We start from the raw sequence: 20,776 nt of genomic DNA, 5'->3' as shown, positions 1-20,776 counted from the left end.
CTACATTTGTAGTTCGTTTTTTCGAAATAATACCGTATCAGCAGCGCGCCGTGACAATTTTCAGTAGTGGTGATTTGAATTTGACGTTGATATAACATGATGTTTACGTTACACCGATGTCGAAACTGTTATTCTCGACGCATGTGACAGGAATACACAGATTGTTAGGTATAGTTGTCCTGTTTTCTTTTTCCTCGTACCTTTTACTATTTTTGAAAGAATATATACTCTTTGGCATTCCATTACACAATGACTTTCATGATATTAATTTCCCGAACAGTTGTTAACGTTTGGACGTGTATTTCTTCTATAGGATTCTACCTCGAACCCACTCAGCATGCATAATTTCAATGCATGATTCTGATGAAATGGGCAATACCGACGATGGAATCTACATAATGTTGATGTAGTAAAGCATATGAGACTATATTTACATTTGCTAGGCTTGTTCACTATACGCAAGTACTAGCCGATTTTGTTAACCATAACTGCATGGTAACATTGAACTTTGAACTTGCGTATGAAAATGTTCTATGCAAAGTAAAGGGGCTACTTTTTTAAAAAGAAACACATGGCTTTGTTTACATTTTGACACAACATTACGTGTATATTGTTGTTTTTCATAGAATTTTGGGGAAATATAAACAATACATTTATATCATCGTATTTTGTTTAACCAGCTGAAAAACTTAACCCACAAAATTCACTGCTATCTTTTTTTTGGCCACAAAACAACAAAGACTGTATATATGTCGAAATTGAGCATTTATTAAATGCCAGTGATAATCTTGTTTTACATGCCAAAAAAGATGGGGGTAGCTTACAAATAAAAAACGCCATCCCATCATTATATCAACAGAAAGAATAGTATCAAATTTTAATTCTGATGCAAACAAATTATATAAAAATCTTCTACTACACTTGTCTGGAGGAAATTACAGAAGGGGAGGTGGTGGGTATTTTCAATTTCTTTCCCAGGTCGTTGCAAAGTGTGTGAAATTTTTTCATCGAAAGTCACGTGATAAATCAACGTCACGTGACTACTAAGTAAGGGAGATAAATCCCAGATACGGAACATAATTTTATACTGATGAACCGGAGAAACATAATAATAGATGAAAAAATAGTTGATATAAATTACTTTATGCTGTGCATAAATCCAATTATATCATCGTATTTTTTGTTTAACCAGCTGAAGAACTTAACCCACAAAATTCACTGCTATGTTTTTTGGCAACAAAACAACAAAGACTGTGTATATGTCGAAATTGAGCATTTATTAAATGCCAGTGATAAACTTGTTTTACATGCCAAAAAAGATGGGGGTAGCTTACAAATAAAAAAACGCCATCAACTTGAAATTAAATAACGAGTATTTAATATCAAGTGCCCCCCAGCCAGTGAGATTTATGTGGGTATATCAAAGAATAAAAAGTTATTTGCAAAGGTATAAAACTGACTAATACAGGTTTTAAAAATTGAATTCTTTAACATAAATACTGTATCTGCATAACTTTCTTGAAATTGAATTTTGAATATTGCCCATACACCTTGTAATGGAAAATTAACATAACTTGCTTTACACATATTAACATTTTATATATTTGCATACACTTAACCAGCAATTAACAAGCAATTCAGGAGTACCTCCTCAACACAGGTCTGGGTTTGGTGTATAATATTGCATAAATATGTTGACTGTTGCTATAAATAGCAAATCAACGTGCTACTGTTAAATAAAATGAGTGTAACTGTAAATGAATGCAATTCAAAAAGAGTTGAACATAAAACATGTATCCCAGTACTGTCTCAAGACAGACACTGTTTATAAAATGATTGTCACTGAAGTGTTGTAGAACAATGTTCAATATATTAACAGATGTATCACATGTACAGTGCCCTAGATAGTTAAACAGAGTTCACATGTATCACAGTGCCGCCTCAGGCAGCCACTGTTTATCAAAATAATTGTCACTCTAGTATATATATATATAATATATATAATTTATATATAGTTAAACATTTCACATGTTATCACAGTGCCGCCTCAGACAGTCACTGTATCAACTTGATTATCACTCTAGAACATAAACACAGTTCATATGTATCACAGTGCCGCCTCAGACAGTCACTGTATCAACTTGATTATCACTCTAGTACATTAAACACAGTTCATATGTATCACAGTGCCGCCTCAGACAGTCACTGTATCAACTTGCATTGATTATCACTCTAGTACATAAAACACAGTTCACATGCATCACTGTGCCGCCTCAGAGAGTCACTGTATCAACTTGATTGTCATTCTAGTACATAAAAACACAGTTCACATGTATCACAGTGCCGCCTCAGACAGTCACTGTATCAACTTGATTGTCATTCTAGTATGTATACATAACTATATAAACACAGTTTTATATATGACAGTGCCACCTCAGTCAGTCACTGTCCACCAATATTTGGCACAACCTATACATTTATGGTATATATGTCATAGAGTACATAACAGAGTGTTAGGGAATGACAAACCAAACTACGAATTAGAAGAATATAGAGCAATAAACAAGTATGTAGTACGTTGACCATGGCTTTCATACAAGAAAAGTGAAAATGCTTCTTGTAAATGGTTCTTATTAGATATTTCAGATGTTAATGTGCATGCACTCAAATACATATATTCTAAAGTATCTGTTGACAGCATCTGATCTCCATCTACCTATCAACCTGATATGATCTTCAGGTATGTTGCATTGAAAGGCAGTTGTTGCTGCACCAATGCGAAAACTTTGAGATTTATAATGAGATGTGTTGAGACTCGCAAAGACAGAGTCTGGTTCAATTATGTGATGTAGAAAGCCTGGGACACTGGGAGAGATCCATCCATTTTAAATATTGGACAACAAGCACCGTTATTTCTGAGGTTCATGTGCTTTGGCATAGCTCGAACAGGACATATGCGTTTACATGTTTGAGCAGTAATGTACATCTCAATAGGCTTCTGTGAGGTGTGGTGTTTGAAATTATGAAATGTTAGAGACATATGCTGAGGCTTTTTGTGTGTTATCTCTAAACACAGATTCGAAACCTGTAAAAGATTTTTATTTCTACAATGTGGAGATTTAGATGTTATTTCCCCCACTCTCAAAAATGCAAAGAAACTTAATGAAAACATTGCCTTCAACATGTACTGGTCAAACCTGTTAGGTGCTGTATGGCAAAGAGCAATCATAAGTTTCTTCAGGATAGCAGGTGTAATAGGGAGGCGTACGTCTGGACTAGCTGACAAATTGTATACACCTTTTAGCACTTTTTTAATCAAGAAACACTGTAATGGATCAGCATATCCTTGCATTTTCTGACCATGTGCTAACCCTGCCAAGTATGTAGAAATGGTATTTGGTGATTTCTTTTGGTCATACAACCAAGCAATGTAGTTAACTACTTTTGCAACTGTTAGTGGAAATTTGAACTCACTCCCAAACATTTGTAGATGAAATCTGTTGTATGAGTTCATGGCGGTAGAATATGCCAGGTGCGTATTCTCTGATACTGAGGCGGCAATCAACTGCCTTGCTGTTGCTGTCAACGATGCAGCAAGAGTTGTGGAACCTTGGTAGGACATCGATCCATAGCCGGTGCGAGTGTCCTGAACCGATCTATCTGTAAACGGGACAGTAAATCAGGTAAAATATTTAACCTACCCGGTATATGCTCAGCTTGGAACATCACATTATGTTTCATACATACAAAAACCAACCATCTTAAAAGGGTCATGACATAGGCATGTTTTGGGGACATTTTGTTGATAATTTCAACCACAGCCTGGTTATCAGAATGAAACAAGATACACTTGTCAGCAAATTTGTGCCCCCATACTTCCATAGCTAAGGTTATTGGAAAAAACTCTTTCATTGTTATATCATGGTTTTTCAAACCACACTCACTCCACTGCCCATAAAACCATTCTTTCCAACATACTGCTCCAAAACCTATCTTGCCTGATGCATCTGTATACAAATGGAGCTTGGATGAATTCTGCCACACATCATCTAAAAAGATAGATTTTCCATTAAATGACTCAATGAATAAAATCCATGCCTGAATATCTAAACGGGCTTGCTTATTCAGTCTAATGTAATGATGAGGTCTTGACTTGCCTTTCGTGAGATTAATCAATCTACGTAGGAAAGCTCGGCCAGGGACAACAACACAACAGGCATAATTCAACAAGCCAATTAAAGATTGTAACTCCCTTAAAGACACCTTTTTCCTGTGTTTGATTGAATGAAGGGCCAACTTAATTTTGTCAACTTTCTCTTGTGGTAATCTTGCTTGCATTTTCATAGTGTCTAACTCTATTCCTAGAAATGTCAAAACAGTTGAAGGGCCCTCGGTGTTCTCTGATTTTATCGGAATGCCCAACACAAAACACATATTTATAAACTGTGACAAACTTACAGAACATATACCCGATTCTGGTGGACCTACAAACAAAAAATCATCAAGAACATGAAGCATGTTCGGTATCCCAAACTTTGTACAAGCAATCCACTGCAAGGCTGTACTAATTTTCTCAAAAATTGAACATGAAATTGAACAGCCCATTGGCAAACACTTATCATAATAATACTGACCCTGAAAAAATATACCCAGCAACTGATGGTCACATGGGTGAATGAGGACAATACGAAAAGCTGACTCTATATCAGTTTTTGCTAGCAAACAACCTTGACCAAGTTTTTTAATGATGCTAACAGCATCATCGACTGTATAATAAGACACTGAACAAAATTCATCTGGAATATGGTCATTGAAAGATAGCCCTTCAGGAAAAGACTAATGTTGAATCATTCGAAATTCACCTGGTTCCTTCTTTGGAACCAAGTCAATGGGAGAACATTTAAACGGAGTTAAACGGAGGGTTGTGAAAGATACCCGCTATTTTCCTGCCATAATTTCTTTGTTTAGTTTCTCCTGTAATATATCAGGATGTTGAAAGGCTGATATCAGATTTCGACTTACTCTAAATTGCTGTGGGCCTTCAAAGTTTATACGAAAACCTTTTAAAAAACCATTACTCAAATACTTCTTTAGATCCTCATCATAGCCTGTCAAAAACCTGACCAAGATATTTGCTTTGACTGGTGTAACAACTTCAGTACCAGTCGACTGCATACTACTTTGCGCCGAACTGATTTTTGTTTGGGACTTTGGAGTTGTTTGCTCTCTTTGAACAATTGAGGACGGAATGGGACTGACCACACTGGAAGCAAGAATGCTGGCATGCACAAGATTGCTTGAGACATTTGCCTTTTTTATGGAAGGCATAACATTGTCCAGTTGGTATTCTGGATTTGTGTCTCGCACGAAATCCCTTTGACTTACCTCGAAATAGCTGGTCGGTATTAGGATACGACCTAGGGGTGTTTGCCATTATCCAATACTCATTATGGAATTCTCCCCAAGGAATAGATCTGACCTCAATATCACGTCTAACATGTTGGTCGTAATCCAACCAAGCCATTCCCGGTTCTCCTACTCGCCAAATCTCTGACCAACTCACCATGTTTAATGACATGAGGGGTTTCTTTAGGGTATTTCTCTGAATAAACAGCCACAAACCTCAAAAATGCTGTTGTCCATTGCTCAATGTTGCTTATAACATTTTTAGGTTTTGATTTGGTCACTTTGAAATGTGAGTGACCAGTAGCCTGATAGCTTATGGAGTCGGAATGCGAAGCTCTCGTTTGAGGCAGCAATTTAGCAAAGATAACATATTTATTTTGCCAAATTTTGTTTTTCAATTTAACATCAATTTGACTGGATATTGGGCAAGAAAGGCGAGCAGAAGATGGGGTAGCGAGATCATCATCAGAACTTTCATAGTCACTGCTACTACTAGTAATATCACTATTACTGCTACCACTACTAATGTCATTGTCAGATTCTGTACCTGATGGTGAAAAAAGATGGTGACTCTCTACGCGTTTGCTTTCGTTTGTGATTCCGAGACCGTGATCTGCCTCTGGCATCCAACCTTGACAGAACTTGCTGCGTGATATTATTTACCATTTCAGCTTGCCGCTCCTCATTGGTTAATGGTACCGGCTGGTCCATTAATTGAGCTGCCTCATGGTCACCATCATGATGACCATATCTTGAGGATACCTGCAGCCTTTCTTGGCTGGCCGATCCTGTTGCTGCTGTTACAGACCTCTTTCTCGCAGGCCCCTGTCCAGCACTAGCTAGAGTTGGCATACCTGTGACTTGTGCACGGGACCTGGCAGGTGGTACTGCTGTCATCCGTTTTTTGGGCACAGGTTGACTTTGTGCTGTCTTTTCTACCTGTCCACTGTCCTTGCTCTTTCTGACCATCTGTAACATCAATCACTTGTTAGCCAATTCAAATTAAACACTGCCATATATTATCAAATGAGTCTGAATGGCTGAACAGGTGCTATGTATATATTAATTCATTTTCATGACCAACCATGCATAACCTTTTGGAAGTTTGGTTGATATATATGATTGTATGATAATATGATGTATTTAAGCACCTGCCAGAACTGTAACACAAATACTGTTACAAATAAATGATGAATTGATCAATACACACATATATATGTGTGTAATAGACTGATATGGCCTGGAAGTGCTGGCTAAATTAAACTTGTGCTATATATATATATATATATATGATATTTGCACAAATTTGCAATAACTTGCAATTGGTAATTGATAATTTAACACAGCACCTTAAAGCTTTGCAACATGTTTAAACAAAAAATGTTACAAATACACGACCATAATCTGACCTGCAGGTCAAGTAGCAATTTTTATATATGCATGCACATAAAATATAAGCATGTCAATGAATTATGGCCTAAAATTGCTGCATAAATGCCTGTACATGTGCAAAGCCACTTACTTATTATAATAATACATTCTGAAACAACAGCACTTTACAGAAATGTAACACTACTAAGTATTGTTACAAATACACGACCATAAACTGACCACTCGGTCAACTAGTATAAACACCTATGATGGTAAAATGTATGGCCTGAAGGTGCTGTATATATAGTTACATTTGTATTATCAGTATAAACAACTGGTAAATGGTACTCGTGCTAAACAAACACAGCATGAACAGCACCTTACAGAAATGTAACACCGTTACAAATACACGACCAAAATCTGACCACACGGTCAACAAGTTATGTGCACTTGAATTGTATCACTATATGATACATGAATGATATTTATATGTGGCCTGAAAGTACTGTGTAGGATATATAATCAGTATGAAACATCTTGTATTTCCGGTATACCACAGCCTTTACAGAAATGTAAGACACTTACAAATACACGACAGCAAACTGACCTTTATAGGTCAACATATAACCACCATACATGTATCAAAACGGGTATGTATATATATATATAGATACAAGATGAAGATTGCAATTGTCAAATGCATGCACAAAACAGATAACCAAACACCGGCTTGAAATGCCGGCTTATAATAATATCTATTTTCAGTTTGGTAACAAAAGCAATTAATTACGTAATGCATGTATCACATAACAATAATGGGGTACCGGTCAAGATATAAACTGACCCACCTGACATATTCTATTCATGTAAGTCAATTACGGTGAGTGACTGACATACAAATGTATAAAACTCTATATATATATGCGACCATACCCACCTTACTACTAGGCTACAGCTGTTTCAATGCTGATACCAAGACACCTCTCAGATTATTGTAATACTTCTTATTCCCTTCTGAGTTGAGGTGGACACCATCCGAGTCATAGACTTTCATTTGACTTTCTTTTGACCAAAAACCTGTCAGTTTATAAAACTTAACCCCGTCTATGCCTTTCACATAAATATCCAGTCGACGGTTAAGTCTTCTGCTCTCGCGTTAAACGACACTGTATCGACAGCATATCGAATGGGTCTGGAAGGGGGGAGGCGATGTAACACCTGCATCACTATAACATGGCGCACTGCGAATTTATACCTAAGGACTAACAACAGATCAATCATTTGCCGGAAAATGTCCTCCAATGACTTAGATTGATCACATAAATCATTCGATGCCGTTTGTAGAATTACTATATCCGGTCGACGAGATTCCACTAACGGCAGGGTCCTCCTCCGAATACTATCAATACGAGCCCCCCCCCCCCCCCCCCCCCCGCCCAGACACTGAACCGTCACTTCACTTGGACTAAAATTAAAATTCCTATTTACTCGAATGTCTGTCGAACTTTGGACGAAATCATTGATCCTTCGTATAAAAAGAATGTCCTAACAACATTGCCGTCACTACCATGATTAAGCAGATCTCTGTAAGCGCGGTCACTCAACAGTTTGTTTACAAACAAAGGGCTGTGCTAAATATAGTCGCTCCTCGAAGCGACAATCCAAAAATTTGGAAATAATGCTACTTACATCGGCAATATAAGAGAAATTTCCCTTTACACACACCCCTGGGATCTCACCAGATGCTACGGCTATTCTGGATTGGCTTTTAGTAGTAAAATATCTGTCGTATTTTCAATTTCTTTCCCAGGTCGTTGCAAAGTGTGTGAAATTTTTTCATCGAGAGTCACGTGATAAATCAACGTCACGTGACTACTAAATAAGGGAGATAAATCTCAGATACGGAACATAATTTTATACTGATGAACCGGAGAAACATAATAATAGATGAAAAAATAGTGGATATAAATTACTTTATGCTCTGCATAAATCCAAATATGTTTTGTATGTATCTATGATACCAACATTTTTCAAATTAACAATTGTATAAAGAAACGGGAAAATATCCCGACCGGGGCGAGGTGCAGTGCTGTCAAATGTAAACATTACCTCTGTGTCCATCCTACGATCGCGTCTTCGAGGTGGACGGGCGTGAGCCCCTCTAACAGAGAGCAGTTATAAACATATCCTCTTGTCTTTGTTCTTTGAGAATTTAACCATGTGTGTTATAAAGCATGCACCGCTAGTAATCCACGTATTGACAGTTGCGCGTCACCACAAATATATTTGTACCCATCGAACACAAGTGAAAATGTTCCGTCTGTAGATGGCGATGGATCTAAGCGTAGATTATATAATCACATGGCTCCTAAGGATGTAATATCGTCAAGTCAGACGACAATCTCAAACACGTTGAGCTACTTGAATATCGGTGTTTTGACAACTTCGGCAAACTCCAGTGTGTAAGCGTGCGTCAGGTTCGCCTCGCTGCACAAAAACGGTCACCGAGTTCACACACGTGGCTGAGAACAAATTCTTTGTGTTATTTCGCTATATATTAACTTTTAGCAAAATTTAATATATATTTAAAGTTCTGATCAGATGAAAAAAAAATTTCTCTGAAATTTACTTCGTTTGTCATGTTTATTTTACAATGAAATATTGAACTTTATTGTCGTCGCGGATGAATAATTCTACCTCACGTGAAGAGTCATCTTTCGCTGTTCAATTGAGTAAGCTCCTCCCACTTTTAACCGACTTTTATTGAATAATTACGTCAAATTCAAATCACGATTTTATAGTATAAAATATAAATAAATAAAGTCGTATGAGTGTAAATATAGGGATTGGATTTCGCTTTTATGTTAACCATGCTTGTATGGAGCAATTCCTCTAAGAATATATTCAGAATATATTCTTAGAGGAATTGCTCCATACAAGCATGGTTAACATAAAAGCGCAATCCAATCCCTATATGAAATCGAATAAAAATTGAATTGTATAGATAAATGTTCGTTTTCTTATTCCAGTGTTTCTCGTCGAACATTACTCACGAACACACCGAAATGCTTATGGAATTAATCGAAGTTCAAAATGCTACACACACCGCTAGATCTGATATGGCTTTTGTGTCCCTTTGGGATATGGGTGGTCACTTGCAATTCCTGACATCACATAATGTCTTCCTATCGTCACATGGCATATACTTACTAGTCTTCAAGTTACCAGAATTTCTGAAAGACAAACAGGAAACAGGTAAATAGAACAGATGCATGTTATCATATTAATTATGATAATAAATTATATTACAAATGGCATGTTTTGCTATCCCTTCTCCATTTTATTATTATATCCAATGTTTTACGAGCGACCGTACTTCCTCATTTGTTGACTTTAAACGTATTCAATGTATGCTACTTTTGGTATAATAGAAAATGAATGAGGATGGTATGATATTAAATATCAATATTTTAATTTTATTTCAGTTTAATAAATATCAAATAATATAAAATTAAATTATGTTGTAACTTACAAAATTATATTTTCTGGGTAAAGATCGACTGAAGAAATGGATAAGGATGATTGGAACCTTCTCGGCAGTGGAGTATACAGGAAGAACAAAGGAACATTACCCCCCACTAATATTGGTAGGAACATTCCTTGACGAGTTAAAGGCACAATTCTCGGTAAGTAAACTTAGACGACGTGGAAGTTTCGAGCGTAGCTATACTTAATTATGCCTTATTTTTGTGCATAATTTAAGTGTATGTATATACAAAGAAAACATGTATATGCCTCCAAAAGTTATTAGGCCATTAATTTATTTGGTTTGGTTTGGTTTGATTAGCTTAACGTCCTATTAACAGCCAGGGTCATTTAAGGACGTGCCAGGTTTGTTGGTGGAGGAAAGCCGGAGTACCCGGAGAAAAACCACCGACCAGCGGTCAGTACCTGGCAACTGCCCCACATGGGATTCGAACTCGCGACCCAGAGGTGGAGGGCATGTGGTAATATGTCGGTACATCTTAACCACTCGGCCACCGCGACATCATATATTACTGTTTTCGTTGTCACCACATATCGTTTATCTAAATAGTATGAACATTTTCCGTGTAAGTTATCCGGAGTATCAGAATATCCCATTATGTTCATGTTTTGCTAATTTATTATTTTCTTAAGTACACTCTCTCTTATTTTGCTCGTTTGAATGTTAGTGAAAGTCGCCAAGGTTCCATGCATAATCTTTATATTGCTTATCTGAATGTAGTACAAATTCGAAGAAAAATATCTTCTGTCAATAGAAGCTGAATGTGATAATCATAATATAATCATAATATAATATACAAAACGGAAACACGCTTAAATCCTTTTATGAAAAGTGGCATACAGCTGCACTCATTTCACCACAATCAGAACAGAAAAGATAGAGCTGGTCAACCAAAAATAGTATAATTATGAAAAGGACAGCTGATTTTAAAAGTGATGTTGTTGAGCTGCTACGGTCTGAAGTCTTACCTAATAATCATAAATGTCTACTAAGTTGTTTATATAGATAACCAAACAGCAATATTGGCTACTGAATCAAACTTGATCGTGCTTTAAATAGAGCTTCTGATATCTAGACTTTGCATTAAACATAATTTGTTTTATAGCTTTATAAATGAGCTTACGCGACTAACACCCAATGATGCTACATCATTCAATATATCTGATATTTTCTTATACCTTTAATTGGGATATTTTTGCGAAGGGCAAATTTGTTTTTTTTTATCGAAAGAGGGTGGTTAAATTCCGGTGCATTTAATTTTGCCGTTTCCCCTTAAAGTGAACAGTCGGGCAAGGATGGCTAAAGTCAGTAAAAATGGTGTGAATGTATCCAGTATAATTTCTTATGAAACAGAAAAATAAAATCTCTCGGCAAAATCTGTCTGCGTACAAAGAAATTTATTTAAACTATAGCAATCCTAAAACGTCCTCCCGGCTGACTATGTCCGTGGTTGCGTTTCCACGCAGCCTCGCTTTCAATGCTTTCAACTTCCTTTATTTCAATGGTCAGAACTGGGAAACGTAAGCAGAACTTGATAGTCCTAGTAAAAAGTGAGGACTTTTGGAAGGGCAATGAACGCATTTAGACTGGTTTTCTTTGCCCGACTATTCACTTTAACGAAATATAAAAAAAATCCTGACGGTTTACATTGCACTTAAATCCCGCAGCAATGAAAAACCGACATGATTAGTTTTGAAGCCATATTGACAACCTAAATATTGTGAATGAATTACATACAGAATATTTCGAAGTGGTTTTTACGTAAATATCTGCTGTCGGCCACATAAGACATAAACATGTATATATTGAAAACATATTAATACATTTAGCTATCATATAAAAATAAAACCGCAAAATAAAGTATTGCTCAAATATATACGTCAACGTCGAATATGTTGAACCATGAATCCGCAGTCGGTAGTTGATTTATAATTCAAATCTCTAATTTGACAGGAGCGTTATAGTTTATCATTTCGTTTTGAATTTCTATTCCGCAGGTAGTATTGAAATCATTATTCAAATAATTGTCAAATATTCTAGTGAATTTGAACTTGGAATCCCAACGGAGGGGTATCGCTTTGGACCGTTTTATAGCCACACAGTGATAAGCAAACTATTTTGCACGAAGACATATTAGGGTCAGCTGCATATAGTATGCTATTCAGAATATCCTATTTTTTTTCTGGGCTCATTGCATTTTTTTTGTCTGCAAATCTTTGTAAAGGTTTGTGAAGTTGAATTTAGAAAATTGATGAAAACTTCAAAAATTAGGTCACAATGACGTAGTTAAGTGTGCTCCATTTAAGCATTAAAAAACTATTTTTGCTGAAAACTAATACTTTTCAACGATTTTGCAGCTTGACATGATTGTGTTGTGGATCTTGACATGGCCTGCATAAGATGATTACATCCAAGGGTCAAATTGGCTGTGTCACGTGCATAAATTAGGTCATATTCAATGAATGGTATCGTCTATATACTAAGCATACTATTTTTTTTATTTATTTTTTATATTTAAAGCAGGTTTTCAAATTATTTATGCTTCTTATGGGTTTATTGCAACCAAATCTTTCACTGCAGTTGGGATGATAGAATTGTGCCTGCTTCTCCATTGCATGATCAGAAAAGTGATTTCGAAGATTTCTATCACTTGATTTGTATTTTGTCACGATCTACTTCAGATAACGATATCCTAGGGTCACATTTGCTGTGTCACATGCATAAATTAGGTCACATTCAATGAATAGTATCGTCTGTTAACTAAGTGCATGCACTTCTGGATTTTCCATGCAAGTGTATATGTAATTTACATTTGTTTTAAGAGAAACTAATGAGCAACATCTAAATTGCAATTATGAGTTGCCTACTGCCTCTTTGCATGATCGGAAAAGGCGACTAAATCTGGGATTTCAATTCCAGGGGCTACCTAGATAAAATATATTGGATTTCTGTCTCAATCATCACATAGAAAAGGATTCATTCTCAGGAAGACTTTCCTATCACTACAAACCAGTTATTTTCAAGATAACACCCTCTTATGGTGAATGCTAGATGTTAAATATATTGTTTTCTAAAGCCACTAGATAGAGATCCAATATTTAGTCGCCTTTTACGATCATGCAATGGGCCAGCATGGCACAATTCTAGCATTATATTTGCATTTTAGGTGTTGCTCGAGATTCTTTCACAAAACCAACTTAATGAGCTTAAACACTTGCTTAAACATTAAAAACTTTTAAGTTACATAATTGACAGATTATACCTTTCATTGAATATGGCCTAATTCCTCCCCATTGCCCATCTTATGTGATCCTAAGATGCAGTCATTTTCAGCAGATCACGACAAAATCATAATAAAGCTCTACATCACTCTATAAAATGGCTGAAAATTTAAAGCATTTTCATCTAAGAAACTACAAAATTAAGATATCAAATTTAGTCGCCTTTTACGATCATGTATATCATACAATTATAGCATCCTATCTTTAGTGAAATAATCTCATAAGACAAGCTTAATTATTTTATAAACCTTCTTTAAGCATGGGAGAACAGAGGATGCTTAGTGACCAGATGATACCATTCATTGATTATGACCTAATTTATACACGTGACATAGCTAATGTGACCTAGGATTTAATCATCTTAAGCAGGTCAAGTCAAGATCAACATGCAGTCTAAAACATCAATCTCAAACTATAAAATCGTTGAACAAATCAGCATATATGAATGTTTTTAATGCTAATATGGGATAAATACTTAACTAGGTCACTGTGACCTACTTTTTGAATTGTTCACCAGTTTTCTGAACTGAACTTCACCGACCCAATATTTACATCCAAAATTTAAATAAAAGATATATTCTCTTTTATAATATTTAGTTAATTAGGACTTCAACAATGAAAATATGAATTTTCACTTTTTGATCTTTGACCCCTAAAATTACCATGAGCTCAGAAATAAAAATCGAATATTCTGAATAGCATATGCAGCTAACCCTAATGAATCTTCATGCAAAATAGTTTGCTTATCTCTGAGTGGCCGTGAAATGGTTCAAAGTGATACCCCCCCTTTCTGATCCGTTTTAATCATCAATATTTATAACGAAATCATCTAAGTGATCTATAACATTATATATCATACAACTAGATTTTCTGCTGAATGTTTCGAGAAAAAAAAATTCAATATATATGTTTATATAGCACGATATTACTATCTAAATTCCGCTGTAATCACATTATTCAATACCTGTAATTTGATCTGGCAGTGGTTATAAATTCAAACAATATTTCAGTATATGTCTTTCTAAACTATTATCCTACTTCAGGATTCGTAGTTAGAAATCGGTATCTTTTTGGGCAATTTCGTTAATATCGTTAACAGCATCAAAACTCAAATGAAAATGACTTCAAACTGAATTTTAGAATTTAGAATTTCTAATCCACTGTCGGCAGCAGATACGTTGTACGTTATTTAAATCCCCAACTTAATACTGGCTGTTTATTAGGGATTTAAATAGCTTTCCTAAAAAAACAAAATATGGCAGCATAAGTGTAGTGGTAGCCACATCCGTAATACATTCATGCTCTTTTACGAACAAAGAAATGAAATATATGTAGATGTTAGATAGCTTAAACAAAATATTTGTTTATTTTGAAGACACATGTATGATATCGAGATATCCACGTAACCTCAATTCATATATTGAATATAGCATTGTGTTTATGCAGCAAATGATATGTGTATTATATCCATTGGCGTCGTTATTTTTTTCTTACCCGAAACAACTCAATTTGATCTGTTTTGAAAGGGACATGAATGAATGTCCACTACGAAACAGGAATTTCGTGAAGGCCCACTACCTTTCTGGCTTTCATACTCTGTTGATGTCTCACCAAGAATTTCAATCCATACATATTTATAAATTTTATCTTCTACAAAGAAAGAGCCCAATGAAAATAGATGATTGCACTTTTTTTTCTTCCTTTTTGCATTAAATACGTCTTATGACTATTAATTGTTTAATCAGTATTTATCAAATTGTATGACGATATCAAGAATGATACTAAAGTCTGAATAATTTAGTTTTAATAAACACGAATTTCTCTTATATACCTGGGTTAACAACAACTGACATTAACCTATGCTGTTTGACTTTCTGTTGATAAAGGTTTTAACAGATAAATTTTATGATTTTGTTTAGGGGGACTACAAAAGTCGGATAGACGACATAAAGTCAAGCATAATAAAGTTCCCGGAGCTGTCGTCTCACAAACATGTCCGGTTCTGTACAATAGACAACACTTTAGACCCTAAACAAGGTAATGAGAACCTGGAGAAGCTGCGTGGACAGATAACCAACCTAGCAGAACACCAAGACCAATGGGGCAGGGAACTTCCTTACAAATGGCTTCATTTCGAGATGGAGATAATGATTCAGAGAGAAGAGGGAACCAAGATACTGACGTTAAATGACGTGCTGCAAATCAATAAAAAGTCTATCGCACCATTTAATGATGAGGAAGAAATCAAAATGGCCCTGGAGTGAGTATCATGAAAGCTACGCATTATCATCAAATGCGATCATATATAATAATAAAACTATAACAATAGTGTTTTGTCAGCATCAAAACCTTGTTCAACATTAAAATCTAATAATATCGAGTAATCAACGTGTTCGTAAAAATAGTGGTTATCTCATTCGATTTTACATTTTGTATATCATCGACGTTTACTTAGTAATATAGATATATATCATTCATAATAGAATATACATACTGCATTTAACATGCTTTAAGAACAAGTGCAGTGATGTGTAACTCAACATTTAAACATTTACTGCATATTAATACTTCAATCATATCTATAAGATTTTGCAATTTAAAGTATTTGATTCGATATCTTTTGTAACCGTCTCTTTATTGTTCTAGTAATTTCTGGAAGTGTCTTCCAATCCCTACATAAATTGCAAATAGTCGTTGGAACAATGTTCGTGTAAGAGTTGGAAAGTCGAAATACTGTATGATATTATCAAGATCTAGAAACAAAAATTAAAATATTGACATGTTACCTGATAGGGAAATATTAAAACGACAAAACGTTAAAGTATACTTTTATTACTTTAATAGTGACAGTCACGACACATTTTGAGTATGATAGAGGGTGCTGTTATATTATCATGTTTATGGTGATACAGTAGATATTTGAGAGTGTTGTGATCTTTTTTCTAGATATCTACACTGTACGAGGTCGGTGATCTATTTTAGGGAGATTGACTGCATAGTCAACGATCCACAGTTCCTTGTGGATTTTTTCTCTGTGCTGATAACAGAGGATGATTTTTTTCTGAAGCAAGACGATATGATCCTGGCCCGCGATCTAGAACAATATAAGACTAAAGGCGAGCTGACTCCAGAGTTGATCAATGGCATTCTCAACCAAAGACAAAACAACGATTTCCTATGTCACGCCGACAATTTGCTTGCATTGATGGAGAAGTTTGGCCTTATTGTAAAAATGCAGATAACTGACAACACTACGGGTGATGTCCGCTTCAGTAAGACGTATACCGTCCCAAGCAAACTTGCAGAGCTCCAAGATCTCAAGGATATCACCTACTCTCTGAAACAACTTGCTGTCTCAAAAACTCTGTGTTTGATATTCAATGACTTGGTACCAGAAGAGTTGTTTAACAGAGTCTTTGCTGTGGTCTTGCGGACTTTTAAAATATCAGCACTACCCGGAACAGCTGCACAAGATACCATCTGCCTTTTCAGGGGATTTGGATGTTTCGAGATCAACGATCTTTGCAGCATGATACTGTCCATGCACTGGGAACGATCAACCATAGCGGTCACTGTGTTCAGTCCTTCACAACCAGAACTTCCTCCAGGATCGGGGCGTCATGCTAGGGAAACTCTGGAACAGAAATTACAGGAGACGTTGGCAATGAGCTGTCAACAGCATTACCAGTATTCGTTCAAAATGCACTGCGGCTTCTACCTGAATCCATACGACACTCCAGTGGATATATACAGTGTGATGTACGCCCACGGAGGGATGCCCTGTAAAGGAGACGACTGTCGAGGGAAACATAAATTGACAGGATCGGATCTACTGGTTTGGGGTATAGCAGAGGTATAAATAATCTGTAAATAATATATATATTAGATACAGTTTTCTTGAAATAACGTGTTTGATATTTATATTAGTTTACGTGCTAAATAACATAGTTCCATTAATTGAAATATGAAAAGAAAAATACTTGTTTGCATTTATGTAATACCGTTCTAAAAATCTAGAATTAAAATTTCACTCAAATCTAATTCAACTAAATACCAACGTCAGTATCACGTTTCATCTCTACCAACAACATTCCCAAACATGTTAAGCGTTAACATCACTTCTCTGTAGTAAAGTTTGTTTTCCAATCATCGTGCAGGCCGCCGGGATAACACAACAGAGACTCGGATTCGATAGCGGTAAGTAGGCACCATAAAGATAATTGATCCATGCAAAACTACGCATCATGTATTGACAGATTCGTTTTTGTTTGCCTCAACTTTAAGTGATAATGTTCATGAATTATTTACTTCTACACATTACCCAATGTACATGTATTTCAAAATACAATATATATCACTAATAATATCATTCATGCTCTATTTTAGCGGAGACATTCCTTGACAGGAGGCCAACACCGAAGGAACTCGGTCGACTCTCTTTTGTGATAGAGTCATCTCTTTGTGTCAAGCTTTTTATCGAGCTTGGCCTTTCAGAAGCTCAGATTTCGAATATCAAGGACGAGGCCAGGATTTCCGGGGTTCAAACACGAACTACAAAGATGTTTCTGGTTTGGACTTGTTGTTATCCCAATCACACATTTCGTCACATACAACTTGCCATGGAGAAAGCTCAAATGACTTGTAATGACCTAGGCAACGCTATACATGCAGGTTCAGAAACCCTCACACTAGGTATATTTAATAATTTGAAATCAATAGACTGTATAAGAATGCATTGATTTAAATAATACCAATTATCAAATCTTTTTTTTTTTTAAACAAACAAATATATTCAATAAATGCATGTTAATAACAATGTTCTTCCTTTCTCAGAAGGACTTACATACCAATTTCCATATTTTAATTAAGTATTTCAATTATGCACTTCCACAACTTTCACATTAATTACATATATAATCATTGTTTACACATCCATTCAAATTATCAAATCATGATTGCCGTAAAAAATGTTTTTCCTGATTATTTTCCCTATACATTCATGTTATCATAAGTAACAGCATTTTCAGGTCACATGATTTCTGTAATTTTGGTTTAAATCTTTTTCGCATCGGGTTATTTCGCAAATTCGCGAAATCCAATCGCTCTCGAAAATGACCTGGTCTACAATATTCCTAAGTTTATCCATTTGCGTAGTAATTCATGTAATCAATGTCATATCACTAAACGTGTCTGTGTTAAACGTCTCTGAATCCGATTGGCATAAATATAGCTGTAACAGTAAAATAGTTAATCAAGTAACTTGATTGATTTAACTGCTCATATGTTTCTATTTTTTACTTTCAGTTTCCCGTTTAATCTATGTTAAACCAGATGGGAATATATCAGGCGATGAACTCCCATCTGGTCAAGCATATGCGTATGTTACGTCACTGAAAATGTATACATACGCCTATATATAACGGTCAAAAATTTAAAATGTGGTTTTGTAAAAGTGTGCGGTCTTTAAATTCGAATAGTATTACCGTTTTGACAAAATAGCATGGACTGAAAATAACCTTTCCAACCGGTCTTATTTTTTTATGGGGGGGTGTGCTTTATTTAGAAGCTGATGGTATGGCTGTTTCGTTTATTGAACTTGGTGGCATGAACACTAGAGCAAGCGGGGAAATTAAAAAGATATACACGTATGGTTTTCAATTGTAATGATCATAGAAATGGAATAAATGATAAATATAAGTCATAACCGGTGTCCAGATTCGACATACAGTTGATATGAAACCCATCCGGATGAAAGGTAAATATAATGGCGCATGTAAAGGATATAATACGATCACGAGGTGTAATATGAATATTTTGGTGACATATTTTACGACTACATATTAATTTGATTCAATACTCAGTGATTGACAACCGTGTAAAATTATTTGTTGCAGATGGCATGGAATCAAATGAGGAGCTTGTGAAACCTGTAGACGTCGATAAAATCACATGTATTGTGAACAATATCGGTAAAAATTACTTCAATTTGTTTCTGGAGCTTGGGCTTTCCGCCTCTGCCATAGAGAGATGTGAATTGAATCACCCTGATGTTGAACGACGGTTCGAGGCTCTCCTTAAGCTTTGGATCTTTAACTTCCAAGATCAAGCAACCGTCATCAGGATACTGAAGGCAATGAAAATGTGTCACATGGACTGGGTTGACACTGCCTTGACATATTGTCGTTAAGTGCTGTCAGCTCTGCCAGGAAATCACATAGGGAAAGTGACATCTTATCAACCGACATGAGTCAGTTAATCGATTCCATGGTACCACCTTCAAAAAGGTTACATACTTTTAAGATACGTAATTTGTCTACTTTGTAGTTCATTGATGAATGCTTTTTGCATCGTTGGATAATTATGATTTTATCTTTTGTGTTTTCTTTCCATGAAGATGTATTCAAATGTATGTGTTTTTCGTTTTGTATATTGCAATATGCTTTAATCATGCTTCAATTACTGATATTGCTTTGGATAATTCAATACCATTTAGGGGCCCAATGAAATGTTTCTAATCATCAATCCGTATAAGGGTAAAATACTATCATCCTTTACACAACGTATAAGCGGCATTTATCAGTATTTAGGCAGGTTTTCATGCTACTACATGTTTTTCGCAAATGTCTAATCTCATCAAAATTATGACAAATTGAGTTCCATATACTGTCATAACTATTACAAAAAAGGGACGATATCGGTTAGTTAAGTTCAAATACCATTTATTTTGTCATGGAAGCATTATATATTTCAAAGAATGTTTTTTTATATATCAACATTGCGACACAATGTCCGTATTATTTTCATCTGATTAAATCTAAAGCTTAAACACCCTTATTAAAATCATATTGGAAATGGAACTTCCGAATTGATCTGTATATGCTGAATAACATTCAAAATAATAATATATCACCATTGCATATCAAGTCATCAAACAATAATTATGAAAATGAACACTTGAACGCTTTTCATAACCTATTGGTTGTGAATATCAATTGAGATATTAAGTACGGTTGTAAAACTTATGTAATACATCAGGTTCTTATGTCGTTGAATCTGCTGATGACATACGGCTATGACATCGTTCATTTGAGTAGAAACATATTTAATATATGAATACGTTTAGGGGTGGTCAGGAATGTCAGGGGCCACCTGTCCAATCAAATGGATTTAT

The 20,776-nt window shown here is 35.5% G+C and overlaps 1 protein-coding gene and 1 pseudogene across 1 annotated transcript; one reads left to right on the top strand and one right to left on the bottom strand.

Moving 5' to 3' along the window:
• Positions 1-1,184: 1,184 nt before the first annotated feature.
• LOC138309723 (uncharacterized) lies at positions 1,185-8,696 on the bottom strand (annotated as a pseudogene).
• Positions 8,697-9,783: 1,087 nt separating this feature from the next.
• Positions 9,784-20,238, top strand: LOC138309722 (probable serine/threonine-protein kinase pats1). Its single transcript, XM_069250941.1, has 7 exons — positions 9,784-10,032; positions 10,333-10,463; positions 15,525-15,865; positions 16,552-17,458; positions 17,763-17,802; positions 17,992-18,297; positions 19,500-20,238. Exons 1-7 carry the CDS (start codon positions 9,786-9,788, stop codon positions 19,790-19,792), a joined length of 2,265 nt encoding a protein of 754 aa, XP_069107042.1. The 5' UTR covers positions 9,784-9,785; the 3' UTR covers positions 19,793-20,238.
• Positions 20,239-20,776: the final 538 nt, after the last annotated feature.

The sequence above is a fragment of the Argopecten irradians genome, chromosome 15 (assembly GCF_041381155.1).
Source record: "Argopecten irradians isolate NY chromosome 15, Ai_NY, whole genome shotgun sequence".
Lineage (NCBI taxonomy): Eukaryota > Metazoa > Mollusca > Bivalvia > Pectinida > Pectinidae > Argopecten > Argopecten irradians.
This window is presented reverse-complemented; position numbering and strand designations above follow the sequence as displayed.